The sequence below is a fragment of the Ammospiza nelsoni genome, chromosome Z (genome assembly GCF_027579445.1).
Source record: "Ammospiza nelsoni isolate bAmmNel1 chromosome Z, bAmmNel1.pri, whole genome shotgun sequence".
Lineage (NCBI taxonomy): Eukaryota > Metazoa > Chordata > Aves > Passeriformes > Passerellidae > Ammospiza > Ammospiza nelsoni.
Window position 1 is genome coordinate 31,292,315 of NC_080669.1, and position 19,578 is coordinate 31,311,892.

At 39.5% G+C, this 19,578-nt stretch overlaps 1 protein-coding gene across 1 annotated transcript in view; it reads right to left on the bottom strand.

Moving 5' to 3' along the window:
- AOPEP (aminopeptidase O (putative)) overlaps positions 1-19,578 on the bottom strand; it is a 175,058-nt gene that overhangs the window by 17,424 nt on the left and 138,056 nt on the right. The window contains exon 13 of the mRNA XM_059492960.1: positions 13,507-13,623. Within this exon, the coding sequence (XP_059348943.1) occupies positions 13,507-13,623 (117 nt within the window). The remainder of the gene's footprint in view (positions 1-13,506; positions 13,624-19,578) is intronic.

A 19,578-nucleotide genomic window follows, 5' to 3' on the forward strand; every position in this document is an offset into this window, starting at 1 on the left:
CATGCTGATACTGGAATTGAAATTTATTTTTGCAGCCTGCAATACCAGGGTGAGAGCCGTCCTCCCGAGTCCAGGACTGATGGCTGGCACTCCCAAGGACGGGGAAAAGTAGGTCAGAGGAGTGACGGAGGCCTGCTGATACCTCAGGCTCCTTGTGGATGGACCCTCATTGCTTGGAAATTGCTTTGTCTTCCCACCCTGCTTTTGGAGATGGGGGAGGCCTCTCCACTGCCATGTTTTTAAGCTAAATGAAGTTTGTAACTGCGTGTTTTGAAATGCAATACTCATATTAGTAGTGTATTTCTGAGGCACGGTCCAGTAACATGAAGACAGAAAGACTCAATGTCTCAGGTACAAAATTTAATTTTCATGAGTACCAACAACATTGAGATCTAAAGTATTGGCACATACCTACAGGAAACATAATGAAGGGATGCTACTGCCAGACAGCAGAGTCCCAAATATGGGAGCAGCAGCTTATACAAAGAATTCCAGGAGCCTCATAATATCTTTTAATTTAAGAAAAATACACAGTATTGCACAATATTTTTTGTAACTCAAAAATACCTGCATTTAGATAGCTCAATGGAAGATACGAAGAGCAAAATTTTGCTTGCTCTGTTTTCAGACAATGCAAGCTGCTGCATGAGATTATTTGAGGGGGGAAAATTTACATAAAATATTCTAATAATCCAGCTCTAAGGCAGTCCCTTTAACAACCTGGGCCAAGACCTTTTGGGAGACTGCTTGAAGCTGACAGACTAAAGCTGTGTAAGGTACCAAATAGATGGCTTGACTTTCAAAAGAAAAGCTCCCAGTGACATACATAACTGAGAAAAAATATTTTAAAATATATTTTGAACATGTCTTAAATTAAAGAGATACTTACTGGTTTTGACCCAGGTGATAAATTGTTTTGCATAATCCATGTTATTCTCCCCTGGCCCACACAATCACAGAATCACAGAATGGAATGTGTTTAAAAGGACTTTAAGAATGATGTAGTTTCAACCCTGCTGCCATGGCAGGGATACCTTCCACTAGATCAGGTAGCTCAAAGCCCCATGCAGCCTTGGTCTTGGATGGGGCAATTTCCACACAAGGGGAAATTTCTATGGGAAACCTGTTCCAGCATCTGTCCACTTTCAGAGTAAAGAAGTTTTTCAAATATCTAATCTAAGGCTACTCTCAGTTTCAAGCCATTCCCCCTTGTCCTGTCACTATATACTCTTGCAAACAGTCCCTCTTCATCGTTCTCACAGGCTCCCTTCAGGTACAAGATGGCTGCAATTAGGTCACTCCTTCTCTTCACCAGGCTGAACAAACTCAAGTCTTTGGCCTTTCCTCACATGAATCAGAGAATCTCACAGAATCACAGCTAAGTTGGAAGGAACCCTTAAGGATAACTAAGTCCAATTCTGAGGTCTACCCATAAGATTTACAAAACAAGTAATTTAAACCATGCCTTTATTAAAGGGAGAAAAAAAGTTAGACTTTACTAAGCTTTTGGTTTGCAGAATGGGAGTCTAGCTTCAGGGAAAATTCGTACACTTTGCTAATAGCTGGATCCAATTTAAAAGGCGCCATAAGACAACAAATCTAAATGACAAAACAAACCCAATGTACTTAAAAGATCTTAAAGAATGTGATCATTTGAAATAGAGTAAGAACTATTGTCCAGAAAAGTGGAACCTTTATTAAAGGTGGGGCATCTGTGATCTTTACCAAATACAGGTTGAGACTCTATTGAAAAAATTATTTTAACAACTTGAGTCTTAAATGTTAATTAAAGAGTCTCAGAGGTCAGACTCCACTCTAATTCACAGAGGAAAAATAGAGAATTTTTTTTAAATAACCAAGCTATGCTACAACAGATTAATTTTAATTAACAATAAAGAAGCATTCCAGAGCACCTGGATGCTGCTCTGTTCCATCTGAAAGCATTTATCGCCAGTCTCTTCCTATCTACAAATAAATTGGATTCAAATATTAGATCATTTGCCTACCTAATTAAGGAACAAATGATGCCAGAAAATATTTGAACTAAAAAACAGATTTTACAGTTGTTTAGCATGGAAGAATTGCAACCTAAGAATTGCCAATTTTACAGGGCATTTAATGACAATTTCTCCCCTCTATCTTAACTGAAGTAGTTTGTATTCTTTGATACACCAGTGGCTTTTCATTCTATATAGTCTGAATTTCAAGTGGGCACTTCTATCTTTTATGTCACAGTACACACAGACTTTTGAAGCTGAATTTGATTTCATTGAAACTTGTGCAAGTGAGGGATGCTGAGGCAGCTCACCAGAAGGAATGAACCAGCTTTTTGTGTTATAATTGTGTTGAGAGACAATCAGTTTGGCAATCTGAAAGAGTGTACTCAAAGAGCCAAAAACCTACTGGATGCAAGCAGAATGGATTCATCATTTTTACAAGGATTCTGTAATTGTGATTATTGTGTTTGCCAAGAGTTTGTGAGGAGACTGAGTAAAGAAGCCATCTATCAGCTTAAATTAGTTTTGTTTTAGACTGAAAACTGGACTCTTCACAGCCTAAGTTTTCTCTCAGGTCTTGATGCGCTTGCTCTGACAGTACTGCAGAGCCCAAAGAATCTAAAGGCCAGATACAGCACCACAGCAGCAGCAATCTTTAAGGCAATTTTTCTCCCTGAGATCCTCATGGCTTCAGGGTTCAGTTAATGCTGTTTCTCACAGTCCAATGCTCTGTTTCAGTATAAAACCCTTAATTTTCCAGAGCTACAGTCAAAATGATGATAACATTTCTAATTTTAAAAATGGCTATCTTATTTGAGTACTAGAATGAACCACAGTTCAGTAGCTGGACCTCAGGCAGATTGAGCTCAAGGAGCTCCACCATGCTCTGCATTTGACATGACTGATTGTATAAGCAGCTCCAGGTTGTACAAGGGATTGTACATGCCATTCCTGCCCCCTTGGACAACCTCCCTTCCTGCTGTGCAGCACTGCATGAGTATCTCAGCCCACTGACACCCCAGCAAAACAGAAAAAAAAGCATGGTTGTTCAGGAAACCCTAAGGCAGTAATGAGCTGGCAGATCAAAACTTTGTCAGGAGCTAATTGTAATTTTGAGGAGGACTATGTAGAGGTCTAAAATAATTTAAAACCTGTAGTATGAGCTGGTCACTAAAAGGTCACTTAAAAGCTAATTTTAGCAGAATATCAGATATTAGATTTTGGCAATATTGGTAGCAATATTCTACTTCTGTAATGAATTCTTCTTCTTCTGATTTGTACTTCTGCAGAGATCTAGCAATTGCACATATGAAGGGTGCTGGAAACAATGGAGAAAGACATGTAAGTCCCATCTCCTTCTTTAACAGCACTGATGAAGAGCTGTGGGTAGAGCTCATGCAGCAACTGCCTATATCTAGTATTAGAAGAGAAAAAATGTGGCATAATCAAGGTCTGAAAGGCAAATTTTGTTGCCTGGTCAATGGCAGAGTGTGGGGCAGCTGGCAGCATTTGAACCTGTACCTGTGTTAGTGTGCCCATGGGCCAGGCAGCATGCTTCCGCTGCTGTGCAAGCCTCAAGCAGCAGCAGGGGCCCACTTGAGCCTTCTCACATTTATAAATGTGACTTAGGGGCATGTATTTCCTTCCTGACCTTTCTCCTCTGCTCCAACCACAAGCTCCTGTTCTAGCAGTCACACAGTTCTAGCTAACATGATGTTAAGAAGTTTATATAGTACCATAGCCTTGCTCAAGAGCAACCTCATCAGCTTCCACAGGCTGTGAACATGACTCCACTTCCACCTGCAAATAAAACCTGAATCTTTCCCACAGCCAGCACAGAGGCTCTTTTCTACATGACCAAACAGAAGCCAGAAATCACAAAACATGCTGCTTCAGAAAGCCCAGGCAGAGCAGCAGGCAACCTTGCTGTGATCAAAAAGGCACGGCAACCAAAGTATAGCGCTTCAGGAGAGGATTCACTCTTGGCAACGCAGCAAATGCTGAGGACTTGTTCGGAGAAGACAAATCCTATTTTTCCCCCCACTTCAGGCTTACAGTAGAGAGCTCCCAATTACAAACCAGACACTCTTCTCCCTATGTGGGCCCCATCTGTGATCAAGGACAGCTGTGTTGGTAGAAAAAAAAAGCTTCCAAAAGAAGTCAGAAAAGGCAAGAGACTAAGAAACCATGTCTAATCCTTTTTCAAAGGTGGCACTGGCTGTCTCTCTTCTGATGTCAAAGCTGTCACTGTGAATAAGAGGCTTGGTTGGGATGCCTAATTGTGTAATCTCAATGCTCTTCAGCCTGCTCCTCCTTACCCTGTCTAACAGGAGATGGATACAAAAGAGGATGGTCTCTAGCAAACCAACAAAGTGATTATAGGAAAAGGACCCGGAGAACAGTTAGATGAGGAAAAGGCCACCAGCAGCAAAGCAGTGTGACAGCTTCAACAGCACTGTCTGGGAGACCACATTGACATGGTGCCTGAAGGCTTTTCTCACAACACGCACATTTGTGCTGCCACTGTCCCCACGCTGGGGAGAGCAGCTCCTATATCATAGTGCATGTAAGGTAAGGAAATGTTTAACACAGCATGTTAACTCACATAATTTCAAAAACAAAGGTTTTAAAAAATAAGACTTAATTTAAAACATAGATACACTATTTATACTGGAACCAAAGGCCTTTGCCTGCATTTTCACTATTGCCTGCTCAGCATGCTGGAGCACCAGTGCCATTCACAGCTTGCAGCATGATGAAGATGGCAGAAGAGATGTCACCATCTGCCTTTTCAACAATTTCACTGGAGATGTGTGCTGAGCTTCACTTTGCTGTGGTGCTGCCAGCTCTCAGGAGCAAGGCTGCCTTCTGGCTGGTGACAGAAACAATGCTTGTGCCACCTTGCCTGCTCTCAGTTCTTGCTCCTTCCTTCCCCGGCAGGGTGCTCTGGTGAGGATGGCTGCATGTGTGAAGACACAGTCTGAGGGTGAGTATGGAGAGGGTGCTGGGGGTCAGGAGATCCTGCACCTCAGAGGGTGCAGGTCCCAGCCTAAGGTGCAGCCAGCATCAGAGGGGTACTGCAGGGACAAGACTCATGCCTTCAGGAAGGTAAGCTTGGCTGCGGCACATGTTCACATCCAAATGGACACTTTTGCCAAAATGCAGCAACACAACTGTCTGCCATCTCAGATACAGCCCCACCCACATTCCCTCTAACAGCCTACTGAAACACCTATCTACAATAATGGCTAGATTATGACAGAACATAGAATGGGTTGGGCTGGAAGAGACCTTAAAGATACCTCATTCTAACACCCCCACCAGTGGCAGGGAGACCTTTCACTAAACCAGGTTGCTCAGAGCTTTATCCTACCTGACCTTGAACACAGCCAGGAATGGGGCATCCACAGCTTCTCTGGGAAACCTGTTCCAGCGCCTCACCACCCTCACAGTAAAGAATTTTTTCCTAACAGCTAGTCTACACCCACCCTCTTTCAGTCTGAAGCTGTCACTATCCCAACAGTATCTCTGGAATCAGCAGAAATTTTTATCACCATAGCAAGCAATTAAAACACTTCTCATTACCACGGTCTCTTCTGGCTGTCTCCAGATAGAGTCTGCTTATAATTTTTATCTATATAGTGTCTGCATATGTGTTTCAACACAGATTATTTACATATGCACATAAAAGCATGCTGAACTTATAAATCCAAACTTATAATGGGAAAAAAAGCACATAAACATATACATCTGACGTAGAAGTTAAACTCTGAAGAGCTTCAGATAAGCACACCAGCAGTCTGTTATAAATTATTATTAAATTATATCTCCTGTTCAGCAAAAGGAAAGGCTGCTGTAAGGCAACAGTAAGCTATCCCCTTTGCCTAATGCCCCTCTCTCTTATCCCTCTGCTTTTACCTCACCTGTCTTGTAGCTAGAGGCAAGAAACCTTTTATCTTTGATCTCCCACAGTGACTGTGGTCAAAACATTTGTTATTTCCAGGCAAGATTACTGTCATAGACAGAATCTGGAACTCCATACGAAAATAAGACTCAAATTCCAAGCAATGAACAATGTAGCTGCCTGTTTTTTCCATAACTTAGGTCACAGCCAGTCTACTCAGTCCATGCTCATATCCTTCTAATCTCCCATTGCTTAAAACCTGGATTTCCAGTTTCAGAATAATTACATACAAGATTTTTACTCCAAAGACAAAGACCTTTTGCATCACTCTTATTCTTCCTTTTTCAATGCCCAGCAAAAATTCTTAAGTGAAAAATGCATTGATTTTATAAAATCCGAAGAAATATGCTCATTCATGCAATGAGAGCATTTCGATTTTTCTCTGTGTCTGACATTTTTTAGTCGTCTTCTCCACTTCTTTTATTCCCTGCTGCTGGAATACAGTGATGGTTGTTGCTTAGGACAATGCTTACACCACACAAAACACAACAAAATTTCTCTTCTTTCTCAGAACACTGCAACTCCAACTGGCACAAGGGTTGAAAGTAGGACAGCAGATTTTACCCACATGTTATTAAGTCAGTGACTCAGTGGTGGAATCATATCTGCGTGGTTAAGAAATTATATCAGAATCTGCACCTTTGAATTGTCCTGCTTCTTGAAGTATTTAGACCTCACAGGGCACAGAAGATTGTTTTCAAATTGTGGTCCTATTCAGGCATACCCTGCATCTGCAGCCAGCCTTCAAACAGGAATGAGAAGTATTAGACAAGCTATTTGGATGAAGTCTCAAAAAAAGTTTATTTTAAATAAAAATATTTTCAGATTTTTTTCAGAATTAAAAACCAAAACAAGCCAACCAAAAAAACCTGCCAAAGAAAGCAAACCTCAGAGGAACATCCCTACTACTGGCAGCTAGGGGATTTTGTTTGCATTTTAGAAGTACCCCCTCCTTGTCAAAGGCACTATGCCAGTGCTATCATATATATGCAAATAAAATAACTTTTAAAATTTCATAACAAAGGCTGGTGGTTTGTATTACAGCATCGGGTTTATACTGCCCAACAAAGAAATATTGAGTAAAACTTTATGTAGAGCAATTGCATCCAATTCAGAAAACCTTTAGGTCTGAGTTCAGAAGCCCAGAGGACTCTACTTCATTCTCCTTGCGGGACAATAGGACACAGAATTATCTCCAACTCCTTCCTCCACAGATTCTTTGGAAAAGCAGTAATAAAATGCCAAACTAACCCAGTTGCATATTTGGTTCCCTCCTACCATCAGCTCCTCTGCTTTCCAACTTGTGCTAAGTTTCTGGACTGCAACACAGAGAAAATTAAGTTCAGAACTGGTTAGAAGAATCAGGTGATAAGCGAACAGCACCAGTAATGGCAGCAGTCAGGGCACAAAAACTCCTGCTCATGCCACCAGCAGCCACTGAGATCATTTGGAAAAAACACGTTGCTGTTGGCTCCTGGAGGTGTGTGGGACTAGGAGTGCTGACTGGTGGAGAGCTATTTCCAGTGCTCCACAAATCTCATGTGCTGATCATACCCTTCAGCAAATGCTGATGGAGGGATTTTCTGTTCTTCTCAAGTGGCTGGAAAAGCCCCCCTACTTTGCATGTGGAAACAAAACAAACCCAAATTATAGCTACTTGAGATTATCCTTCAGCCAGTCTTACAAATTCATCTCAACACATCCACTCAGTCACAATAGGCACATGAGCCAGAGTCTCATGGGAGGACTCCCATGGCTGTCACTGGAAGCGTTTTTCCCTCATCTTGTTCCAATTTTCTTAGCTTTGAATTTTGGACCTCATCTTTGGGAAGCAAGTGCCACCTTCCTAAAAGCTACCCTTTTCTAAGCTCCTTTCACTGGGAAAAGATCCAACTCCTGCAAATGCACGCTTTTGAAAAACTATCTTAACCAATATCAATATCAAAATCAATACCAATACTGTCTGTGCCAAAGAGCCTGCAAATTGTATTTAGATATAACATGAACAAGAACATGAAACATAGTGAAGACTGAAATTTTTTCAAGATCACAGAGGACATGTTGCAAGTGGCTGTGGCTTCAGTCAACACATTTATCAGCAAAGAGGACAGTCTACAATATACCCTGAAATTAGCCCTTTTTCTAGTGAAAATGGGAAGGGCTTTCTATGACAGAGATATATTTGCAAGGATTTGCATAAGGAACTGGAAGTAGAGCAGGGAAAAAATAGTATTTCTATGAGGATGTGTGTGAAAAGCCTCAGACTGATAATAGTAAAGAGATTTTTTTTGGGAAAACATATATTTCTTCTTTCTTTTCCATTTAATGAAAAGTAATGGCTGAGTCTACAAACCTCAAATATGATTTATGCCAGAAACAAACCTACCCTGCAGACTGACTCGTCTACAGAGCCTTTTCTAGGTTCCTTATTATACTTTTCTAGACTACTTATATCAGGTTCCTGATGTGATAACTGCAATTCAATTGCAAATAAAAAATTATTCAATGTAGCCATACTTATGTCTAGCAGCACAATAATGCTTTAACTAAAATATTCAGAAAGGAAAAGACAGGTGAAATTTATTTTGCACTCCTGGTAAATTTTCACAGTAGATTTCTAAGTCCTGCAAAACATACTGTCTTATCCAAAATAACACATCTCCTCCTGACTTGAGCTGAAACTGTGTAATAACCTGTATATTTAAATACAAAATAAGTACAGAAACTATTTTTACTCTTGCAGAAAAAAAATCACTAGAAAGCAATGCCCTGTAATAGAGCCATCAGCTCAAGATGTCACCTTTTTTATCTTCTGATTTGGTGGTTCATACCAACAATGACATCAGTTAAGGAAAAGAACCGTGGTTCTCTCCCTGTGGTTGCAATGCCACTATGTGAAACGTGCCTACCTGTTGCTACACAGCTGAGTCAGGAAGGACTGGCAAGCCTGTGGAGGTATTTGCAATACATTACTAACTGAACTCAAAAGCTGAACACTGCTTCCGAGTCCCTGCCCCAAGGGAGGACTGGCTCAGTGTTTGTGCTGAAAGTAAAGCTCACCAAGTGCCTTCTTCAAGCGTGCACTGACCTTTCCCAAGCAGTTCCCTTCTCCCACCCAGTTTTACGGTGCTGTCCACAGAGCTCTGTTCCATAAGCATGCCCTCAAACAATGCCCATCCACAATCTGCAGGACAGCTGAATTATATAACCTGAGAATGTGCTCAGCTCAACACAGTCACCATCACATGGGAAATGACAAAAATTCATTTGTACTTCCACATCTGCCAGCTTTTCACAGGCTAGGAAAGATCAATGAACCACAGTTATTTTTGCCATAACAGAATTCTCACCACTTGTAGGATGACAAGCACCTTAGATGGTTTGTGTGCATTTCTGTCAGTGAAATAAGATGCCATCACTTCACAGCCTTGGTCACACAGGCAGACCTCATGCACAATGAAGTACTTGTGTGAGAACAGCTTTATGCCACCCACATGACGGTATTATGATCTTAACTCATTTTACTCACATTTACAGCAGAAAGAGTTCTAGTTTCTCCTTTCTCCCCAAAATATACCACATTATGATCCCAAATACAGGGAAAGCATTATATAAGTGAAGAGCATTTCAATCTGCTTGCTGAGACAAGGAAACACAACAAAGCAGCTTTCCATATGCTGTGCAGGCAAGAAAAAAGTGATATCTGCAGTAGGAAAGAAGGGAAAGCTAACTCTACAGTGAAAAATCTGGGGAAGTACACCATAAATATTTCTGCTCCATCCACATTCCGTACTTTTTATCACCACTTAGATAATTCAGCAACAAGTAAAACACACTTGCAGAAATATCACCAAGTCTTAAATAGGACTGAAAGTGTCACACCCACTGTTCTTCTCCTATGGCTGTGATCTTCTTCCTGTCACATTTTTCATTATTTTGCAGGTTACTCAGCCATTCTGTGTCCTTGTGTGCCCACAAGTTACAGGCCTTTGGCCAAATGAAGAACAGAAATAAGGGGAGTAATGAGAGGGCTCACCTAGCTAAGAGATTCATTGACTGTTAACCCAGATCTCATGGTGCTGTCTTTTGTAAATGATTTACTCGCTTTATTTACATGGAAGTTCACAATAGCTTAGTCAAATGAGATAAGATTGCACTGTCATATCAGAAGAGATGTCATAAAGGTCAGACTGATTTTAAAAAATACTAGACACCCAAAACTTTCCATGTAGACCAACTCTCCACATTCTGCCAGATGCTAGATATTGAATAAATGAAACAGCTGTCTAGAACAGCCACTTTGGAAAGAAACAAGACAAAAACAACAGCAGACCCACTTTAAATTTTATTATCCCACTGTGCGGTCTGATGGCAACTGTAGCTGCTGCTTTATAACATATCCCATTTCTCCTCAGCCAGCTGAACTTACAGCTGGACTTTGTCATGTTCAAAATACAGCCAGCTTCTATAATGCTTCTCTTCAATGCAGGATGTGGTATGTCATGGAGATGTAGCCTGTGCATGAGTTATTTTGTTATGTAGTGGGAAGCAGCACAACAAGACAGGGGGAACAGGAAGAGAAAATTGAGGACACAATCCAATTGCTTCCCACTTGTCTGACACTACTTGGCAGAGCCACAATGGGCGGAAGGCACAGAGAGAAGAACGGAAAATGGTGATAAACTTTGAAACCTTTATTGCTTTTAAAACAAAGATCTCTTGGATATGCTCAATTCAAATAGCTCAGATCAATGAATTTAATCTTTTGAAAACAAACGTGTACTTTTGTGTCTTCTCAGATGTTCCAAGGTTTGAGGAATAAATGGAAAATGAAATAATTATTTGTTACAGAAGTGGACTGCAAAAAGCGGAAAGGAGTCACAAATTATGAAATTTGGCAGATGCCCTACAAGCCTCTCTTGGCATCCAAGACTAGGGGCAGACCTATCTGGAATGTGATTAAGCCATTCACAGTTCTGGCTCTTGTGGCTCCAAAGTTAGACATTATGAATCGCAAATATGTTACTTAACCTGTGATTTATTTTTTGTTTGTTAAAAGAAGCATTCAAATGTCTGTTCAAGTAGGAAGATAGACATTGAGCCTATGTATCTGAATTGAAGCCTAACTTGAGAGGAAAGGAGCTGCACTGAGTAGGTGCAGATCTCTCTTCAAGAGAGATCAACCTTTACATTCCAGGCAAGGACTTTCCATGCTGTACTTGTGCAGGACAGATGGACCCCCAGCAATAATCTTCAAAATTATCATGTATGAATTTTAAGACCAAAATTTGTGAAAATACATAAAAAAAACCCAAACTCCTTTGTGTATGTAGCCTCTCACACTATTGGCCATATCATTGCTTATCCCTACTCGAAGATGATTGTGAATTTAAATGTTACTTTTCAAAAATAAGGAAACAAGTTTATTTCTTAACTTTTTGCTGCTAGATGGGACACAGCTGACAACCTCACTTCCAAAAATCTTGGAATAAACCCTCTGACACTGAGAGGTTTTTTTAAATTGACCTGCATGCAAGTTTTTTATGTTTTTATTTTTAATAATCCATTTCTGATGTTTAGCTACTGAGAACACTTGAACTCCAGTAATACAGCAGGACCACTAGAAGTGATTTGTGTATCCACAAATTTAATCTAGACAAGAACAGGCGCAGACTGCAGTTCTTTGCCCTGGGGTCACAACAACAAAAATCCCCCGTGCACATACAAGAAATGAGGCCCAAATAGTCTGTTCCTCAGACTAGATGAGGCCATGGGAGCTGCTTCCCTTTAAAGGACTGTAGGTGCCTGGGGTCTGATGACTGGTAAAATACTAATGCTAATGTTATCTTAGGTGTACTTCTAAGTGAGTTGTCTGCTAAACCCTTGGTTTCCCCTTGTAAAATAAAATAGAGATTATGTTAATTTCATAGAGGTCCTAATCTTGATGATTTGCGGAGGTTTCTCACAAAAACATTCTGATAGATTGTTTGCGTACTTTTACATTAACACTGCAAGGAAAAAAGAAAGCATGAAAGTGAAGAGGAAGGAAAAAACTGAAAAACTGAAGGTTGTGGCCTGGTGCTTACAATTCATAGGCATGAAACAGCAACAACAACACAGCTATTGCTTTGATCTATGTCCCTGTTAATTCCTCTTCCCATAATAGAACTTCTGACATTTCACTGGTATTCAGATGTGATTAAAATGTATTCTAATACCTATAAAAAGAAATGTTGGTTCAAGTACTAATTAAAAATAAATCTGGCATTTGGAAAACTGTATCAACAAAAAGTAAAAAGGTCCAATAAACAGCAGCAATTGAAATGTTGGGTTTTTTTAATTTATTTTTTTCTTAGAAGGTAGATATCTGTTTTATCAATCTTTATGTAAAGGTTTGGATTTCTGAGTCTTTCCAAGCATCCGCACAGCAACTTCAGCCGTAAGAGTAATAAGACAGATTTTGATCTCTCCTTCAATTCTAATAATTGCCACAAAGTTCCAGGAATAACAGGGTAAGTCAAGCAGGCTTTCTGCAACCTACTGCAAGGTAGTTTTTAAATAAACAGGAGCCAAATGTTAAGTTCACCATATTCCTTCATTGCACAGTAGCTTGGTTGTACGCTACATCATAATTAACCCTTCTTTTATACATACATACATACATATATATATATATATATATATATATATATATATGAACACACATAAACACACACACATCTCTAGACTCATTTATGCTCATCTCTGACTTTCTTACCTCCTCCTAAATACTACATACTTGAAGCAAAGGCTGTTTACAAGGGTGCTTTCGTCCACCACTTTTGCATTAATTTTCAGAACTCTCCCAGCTCAAGAAAACCATATGACTTAAAAGAGTCCTCTCTGCACATGGTAATAAAGATTTACCGGTTTGCCTCCCAAAGACATAAAGCACTTTGGAGCAGGGATGATATCATATAAAGCAGTGTTTTCCTTGGGGGCTATTAATGTCACCAGTACTTAGCAGAAGCAAGTGCAAAAAACATTAAATTAAGGCCCCAAACCAGAAAACACTGTAGTCTCTCTGGAAAGCTAACTTTCCTAAATCCTGAGTGAGACTTTGGAGCATGCAAAGAGGAACAATACAAGCTGACAATGGGAAAAAATAATTTTAGACTAAAACAGACATGATTACATTTGGAGACATATCACAACAAAAGCAAACTAAGCTCCACTACACAGAAAAACTTAGTGAAAAATTTAACACTTGAACAAATGTGCTGCCTAAGGTACATGTAAAATAGTTTGGACATCTGGGTTGTGCTGTATTTTACTACCACAGTATGCAAAACACACCTGAACCTACCTACACAAAACACAGAGAAACACTGAGTTATTATGGCACATGAAGATGCAACAACACTGGAGTTAGGATCATTCAATTTCAGATTCAGACATGAAAAAAAAAAAAAACCTGTAGTGAGCCTGGTTCCTAGTGGAACACTGTTTTTCCTAGTCAACAACACAGTGGCATACATTAGAGAGATTTATTTTTACATGACTTACCTCAGCATCTTGCTCCCGGAGCTGGTATGTTCTCTCTAAGCACTGCAGTATTCTAGGACACAATGTCTTCTCCTCCAAGAGGAACTCCAGAAGTAAGACCAGCTGGTCAGGGAGAAGCTAAAAGAAAAATAAATGCCATGTGTGAATGAAGATCTCTACTGGCTGAGCAATGTTAATGGAAACAAACTAAAGAGGACAAGTGTGTGGTAACCTGTGTACTTCCAGCATGTGCTTTAAATACAACTTGGATCTCTAGCTGGTTTCTGAAAAACCTCAGGGTTTATGTGTCTGTGTTCTGGAGGACTGTGCTGGGGCACAATTAGGACTCATTTTTCATGGTTTCCATTGCTATGGTTAGGTCGGATCTAAAACATGCTTGTCTTATTGAAATAGAATCATAGCTTGATAAGTAAGATCTTTATGGAATGCATAAAATAAGTAATTTTATTTTGTTTGGGTTTGAAGAGAGAATAATTTACAGTGTATAATTTGAGAAATCAATGAGGCGTATGAACGTACAATTTTTAGAGTGGTGTTTTTATCTGATATACAAGCATTTGAGTGATTTGTTTGCACTGAACAAAGAAACACCACACAAATAAGTGACCCACCAAACAACTGTTGTAAAAACACATCCTGAGGCATATTTTAGTGCAATGAGTCACAAACCATCCATCCTTTCATGGGAAATATGCATGAATGTTGTACTTGTGGCACACACAGTACAGCATCTACACACAGATACATATTCAGTAGTTTCAGTTAGTTTCTTGACTCATGGACCTATCATTTTGAACTGGAACCTAATGTAATCTAAAAAAAAAAAGCACAACATTCTGTTGTAGCCAGTGCTTAAGTGCTCTGTTTAATACGCTTATTGGATGAACAAATAAATAATTCAAACAGAGCTCAGAGAGAAATTGCACCAGCTGCCAGGAAACATCTCTTGGAAATTCAGGCTCCAAGGTCAGAAGTTTGTTATATGTCCCAAAACTTTCCCCACTATTCATCATTGCAGGGCACCAGGGGAGGAAGGGGAAAGGCAAAAGAATGTCAGTAAAGCTTTTGCATACAAAAAGAAACCAATCCTGCTCACTTCTAATGTTCTTGAGACAGACTAATAAAAAAGACATCCTGCTACTTTGACAGTACTCCCAGCTTTCACCGCATTTGGTGATTTTCTCTTACCACCTCGCTGTCTTGCCCATGTCTGCTTTGCTGAGACAACGCACTAAGCAAGCATGAAAAGAAGTCAGCTATAGGCAGCGCCTCTTCCAACAACACATCCCACAGCCAGGGCTGTTTATGTGCACTGAACAAGACCAGACTTCTGATCTCAGATCTCTGAGTCCATGAAGATACCCAGGATCTTCTGATAAGTCTTAATCTGTAAAATATCTACATTAATAACTAATTTAGCAACATGTCATTTTCTTCCCTTTTAGACTAGTATCTAAATCAGAATAAAGAGGAAAGGGCATCTCTATAATGGTAATGCTTTGGTTTCTTTGCATTTTGATTTCTTTCCATTTTTTATTGGTAAAGTTGTATTCCTGAAGACTGAAAATATCCCACATCTTACTAGCACTTAGTGAAATATTTTGTAAGTAATATACCAAAGCCTGCCAATCACATGGTATTTTTTAAAGTGGTTAATATTTAAAAATATTGAATATTTCATTTCAGGACAACTAGTAAAATATCAGCTTAAATACTTATTATGAAGTCTAACAGCAGCTGCCAGGGGTTAAGTTAAAAAATAAAACAGGGAAAGTTTCTGGGAAGTGACACTACTTGGAAAAGCAATTAATTCTGAACATTAATAAAATACAAAATGTTGCAGAACACCACACAAAGAAAGGTAACTTCTGATCTAGACAGTTTTCACTGTTAACTAAAAAGACAGAGGAACAATACTTAATTTGCAGAAGCTATGGAACAGTTGCTTGAATATGTAGGTACGTAGAACAGCTGAGTATTTTATAATGTATCTGCAGTATAATTGCTACACAGATTCACCCACGAAAAGCTATTGTTTAAGGCAGCATTACAGAAGCAAACAAAACAGCAACAGCAGAGTAGCAGCCATGCCCTGAATTTACATCTGTCTAGTGCTGCATCATGGCTAAGTTTTTTCAGAATTACTGGCTAAACTCTGAGAGTCAGCAAAACAAACAAACAAACCCCGATAAAACAAACAAACAAAACCAAGAGTGCATGAAGTGTTTGGACAATGCTGTCAGGCATATGGCGTGATTACTGAAGTGTCCAGTACAAGGCCAGGTATTGGACTCGATGATCCTTGTGGGCCCCTTCAAACTGAGCATCTGCTGTGATTCTATGAATAAGACCATGGCTTCTGCTGTTTTCCCACGTTCCAGGTGCCCAAGATGGCACCTTCCATACCAGTTTCTATCTCACGGATTAGTGAGAGTCCAAGGCAGGAGCCAGTGAACACGGGCAGAGAGGGCGGGCGCTGGCAGGGGAGCGCTGGCGGGCAGACCTCTCCCTGCAGAGGCACTACTGCGCGCCGCTATTACAGTCTGTTCTCCGACTCGTTTCTGACAGAAAAGGAAGAATGTTCCCATCTACACTTTTAACCTTTCATTTCAATAAAAGAGACTCTGCTTTAAAACCCTAACTTAGGCCAAGAGACAGAAAATTGCAACCAGAGTTTCATGACACCAGCTGCTACAAAATTCATTCAGGGGCGCAGACGTTTTCTTTTCCCCACACACAACAATATGAGCATCATTCTCACCAAAGCAGTCTTTTAATGGTTATAAATAAGCTTCAAAAATTGCACTTGACTTTTCTCTCAGAAACCCTCCTCTCACTGTTTTTTGTTTTCCTACCACCATCCTTATTTGTCCTGCCCACCTGTTACTTTCCATCTTTCATACCAGGAGAATTGTTTGGGGTGCATGTTGTCAATTTTCAATTTGTTTGCCTCATGCTTAATACAAAGAGGTCCTTGCCTTAAGTGCTATCTAAACATAAATACTGTAGAGACCTAAATGTAAATTTCTTTTCAAGAACTGTATAACCACTTTCCTTTACAACAACGCATATTCTGTGAATGCATATTGAATATCTAACACCCACAGAAAAGTACACAACACAGACACAGCAAGTTACAGCAGGACAATCATCACACTCTCAAGTTGTGTCTTCAGGCTGAAAGCATTCCGAAAACAGCCATAACACCGTAAATGCAAAATTTCAGTGCTCCTCATAAAATAAAATAAAAATAACCCCCTCATACTCTGAACTAGAATATACACAATTAAAATGTTCAAACATATGCAATTATGAAAGCAGATTGTTTCAATCATGAAATGTGGCAAGGATCAAGAAATAGTTTTCATTACGTCAAACTGCTGCAATAGCATCTATTTATCCTGTAAAGTAGATAGTTCCTGCCCAACCTATGCCTGCTGCATAGAAATCATATTACTTTTCTCAGGGCTGGCCCTCCCCCAGCTGTGACTATGGACACTACAAAGAGGATATAAATGAATATGTTGTAATCAAGCACACTAGAGGTTGCCTGTCACGTCCCATGTAATTAAACATCATCCCCTCTATAAAGCTGTATCCCAGCACTGTATATATTATCTTGCCCTTAAGACTGTAAGACTTCTCCTCCAACTCTTCAGCCTTCTGAAAGAGTTCACTTTGTCCTGCCACTAAACAACCATTTGTTCTCTGCTTCCCCTAAGTTACCTGATGTGGCAACTCCAGTGAAGAGGCTATTACCCTTAAAACAAACTGTAAGTGATAGGGAATATTAAAACTGGCTCTGTATTTAAAAAATGCAAGATGAAAGAAATAAAGAAAACATAAACTAATTGAAAATATAACTGGTATTCACTGTATATTAAATCTCTTGTAAGTAAGAAAAGCATACTCTGTATTTTATTCATATCAGTACACAAAACACTTAAGCCATTATAGTGTGTTACAAGAGTATCTTATTAGATTAGTAGGTTTGAAAGGTCCTCTAAAAATAATCTTTGAACAAAACTATGAATTTTCAAAGTACAACCCCTAATCTGTAAAAAGCACAAAGAAAACAAATCTTTCCCTTCAGAGATCTGGTATAGCAGCTATAGAGGTCATCGATCTCACATCCCCGAAGACCACCCACACGTAAGAGAGTATTTATCAATTCCTAAATTAGCAAACACAATAAATGCACGATTCACCCTTTATACTAGGAAAAAAATTGCCACTGAAACATTTGACTACTGACCTTTCAGCCATGAAATGTGACACATATATATCTACTTGAGTTGATCCACAGCACCAGCACTTGCACTGCACCCCTCCACCAGGACACAAATCACTAAAGTTGTACAGCTGGTATGTTGAATATCCCATTTGCTCCTGCCTGCACTTGAATGAAGTCATTGAAAGCCTCCTTGGAGGGAAAATCTGCCTCAGACTAATGCAGCAACCGATTGACAGTGGCGTGATTTCTATTATTACTCCATTATCACACTGGGATCTGCGCCTAAATGAGCATACTTCCTCCCTGATGCCATTTCCTTTTATCCTGGCTCTAGTCTAAAAGTGGATCAATGGGAGTAATATATATGATGTCACTTCAATTTACAGCTACTGCCTCCCTCTCTCGCATGCACAAATAGATCAATTCTTCCCAAAAATGGTTAAAAAATGCACAGGGAGAATCTTCTCTGAGAAAAGGGTTCTCTGCTATATTTGTCTGCGTAACCACAGCAAGGAACTGTTTACACTGAGCAAAAAACAGGGGGGAAAAGGAAAAAAAAATCACTACTGTGCACTGAAAAACGCTGGCTGAAATACAAGAAAAACAAGGCCTTATAGAGAATTAAAGCAATTTGATCTTTAAAAATTACACAGAAATGTTTAAAGTTTTTAAGGCACACATAAGTATATTTCTCCTGTACTTGGTGGAAGATAATCTTGTGTCCTATCCCCAAAAACACAAAAGGTATTTTCATTTATATTTACAAGGTTTTCCCAAGTCAAACCAAATTCCTTCCCACTCCCCTCTTAGGAAAGAAAGGGAAAACCCCCACTCCATAGCTCAGTTGTGAATAGTTCCCTTCAGAAAAAAATTGATCACAGAAACATTTAGGTTGGAAAAGACCTCTAATATCACCAAGTACAACCACTAACCCAGTACTGCAATGTTGACCATTAAACTGTGTCCCTAAGCACCACGTCTAAAGGTTTTTTTTAAATACCTCCAGAGAGACTGACTCAACCTTGTGCAGCCTGTTCGATCTCCTCATAAACTTCAGTCAAGAAAGCAATGCTACTAGTCCAGGAGACAGGATTTATAGGTCCAGGTCATCTCTGCAGATTTACTTCACATGGTCAAACAAATCCCTGAATGAACCTCATTTTATAAACTCTCCCCCACTGCCTTGAATGCTTTTTTCTGCAGGCTGCAACTAAATAAAAGTGTTGTAGAGCAAATCCCCTTATTCCTCAAACTGTTAAGCAAATTGGTAACTTGAAAATTCAAAAAAGCACTGTTTACTCAACCATGTTTTTAGCCAGATGTTTTCATTGTCTATCTCAATATTCTTCAGATGCTGATCAGCACAGTGACTTCTTTTAAATGAACACAAGGTATGTTTCCCCCCCCCCCCAGGGCTAAAATGTATTCATATCAACTAGCATATAAATAAATATCAATTAAAAAATGTCCACATTTACAATTGTTAAGTACAGTAGTGCCATATACTAGTGAAAAGAGTTTAACTCTGAAAGAACTAGTCTGCTGTTTGATTAATATGCAGGGGGGGAACGTATTCTGCAGCTGAAATACGCTTTGAACTGGCTTGCAAAATATAGCCCATCTTTGCCACAGGCTGACAAAATTTCACAAGCATGTAGTGAAAAAGACAGCTCTGCTCAACTTCATTTAGGCCAGTTTTTTGACTTCTCCCTTGATGAAAAGTCAGCTCCCCTCTCAATGTTTATGAAAGATAACTAGTCCTCACTATATTTAAAAGCAAAATATCTCAGTCTGTAACATATTCTCATCTACTTATGAACTGCACTTGTATGATATCT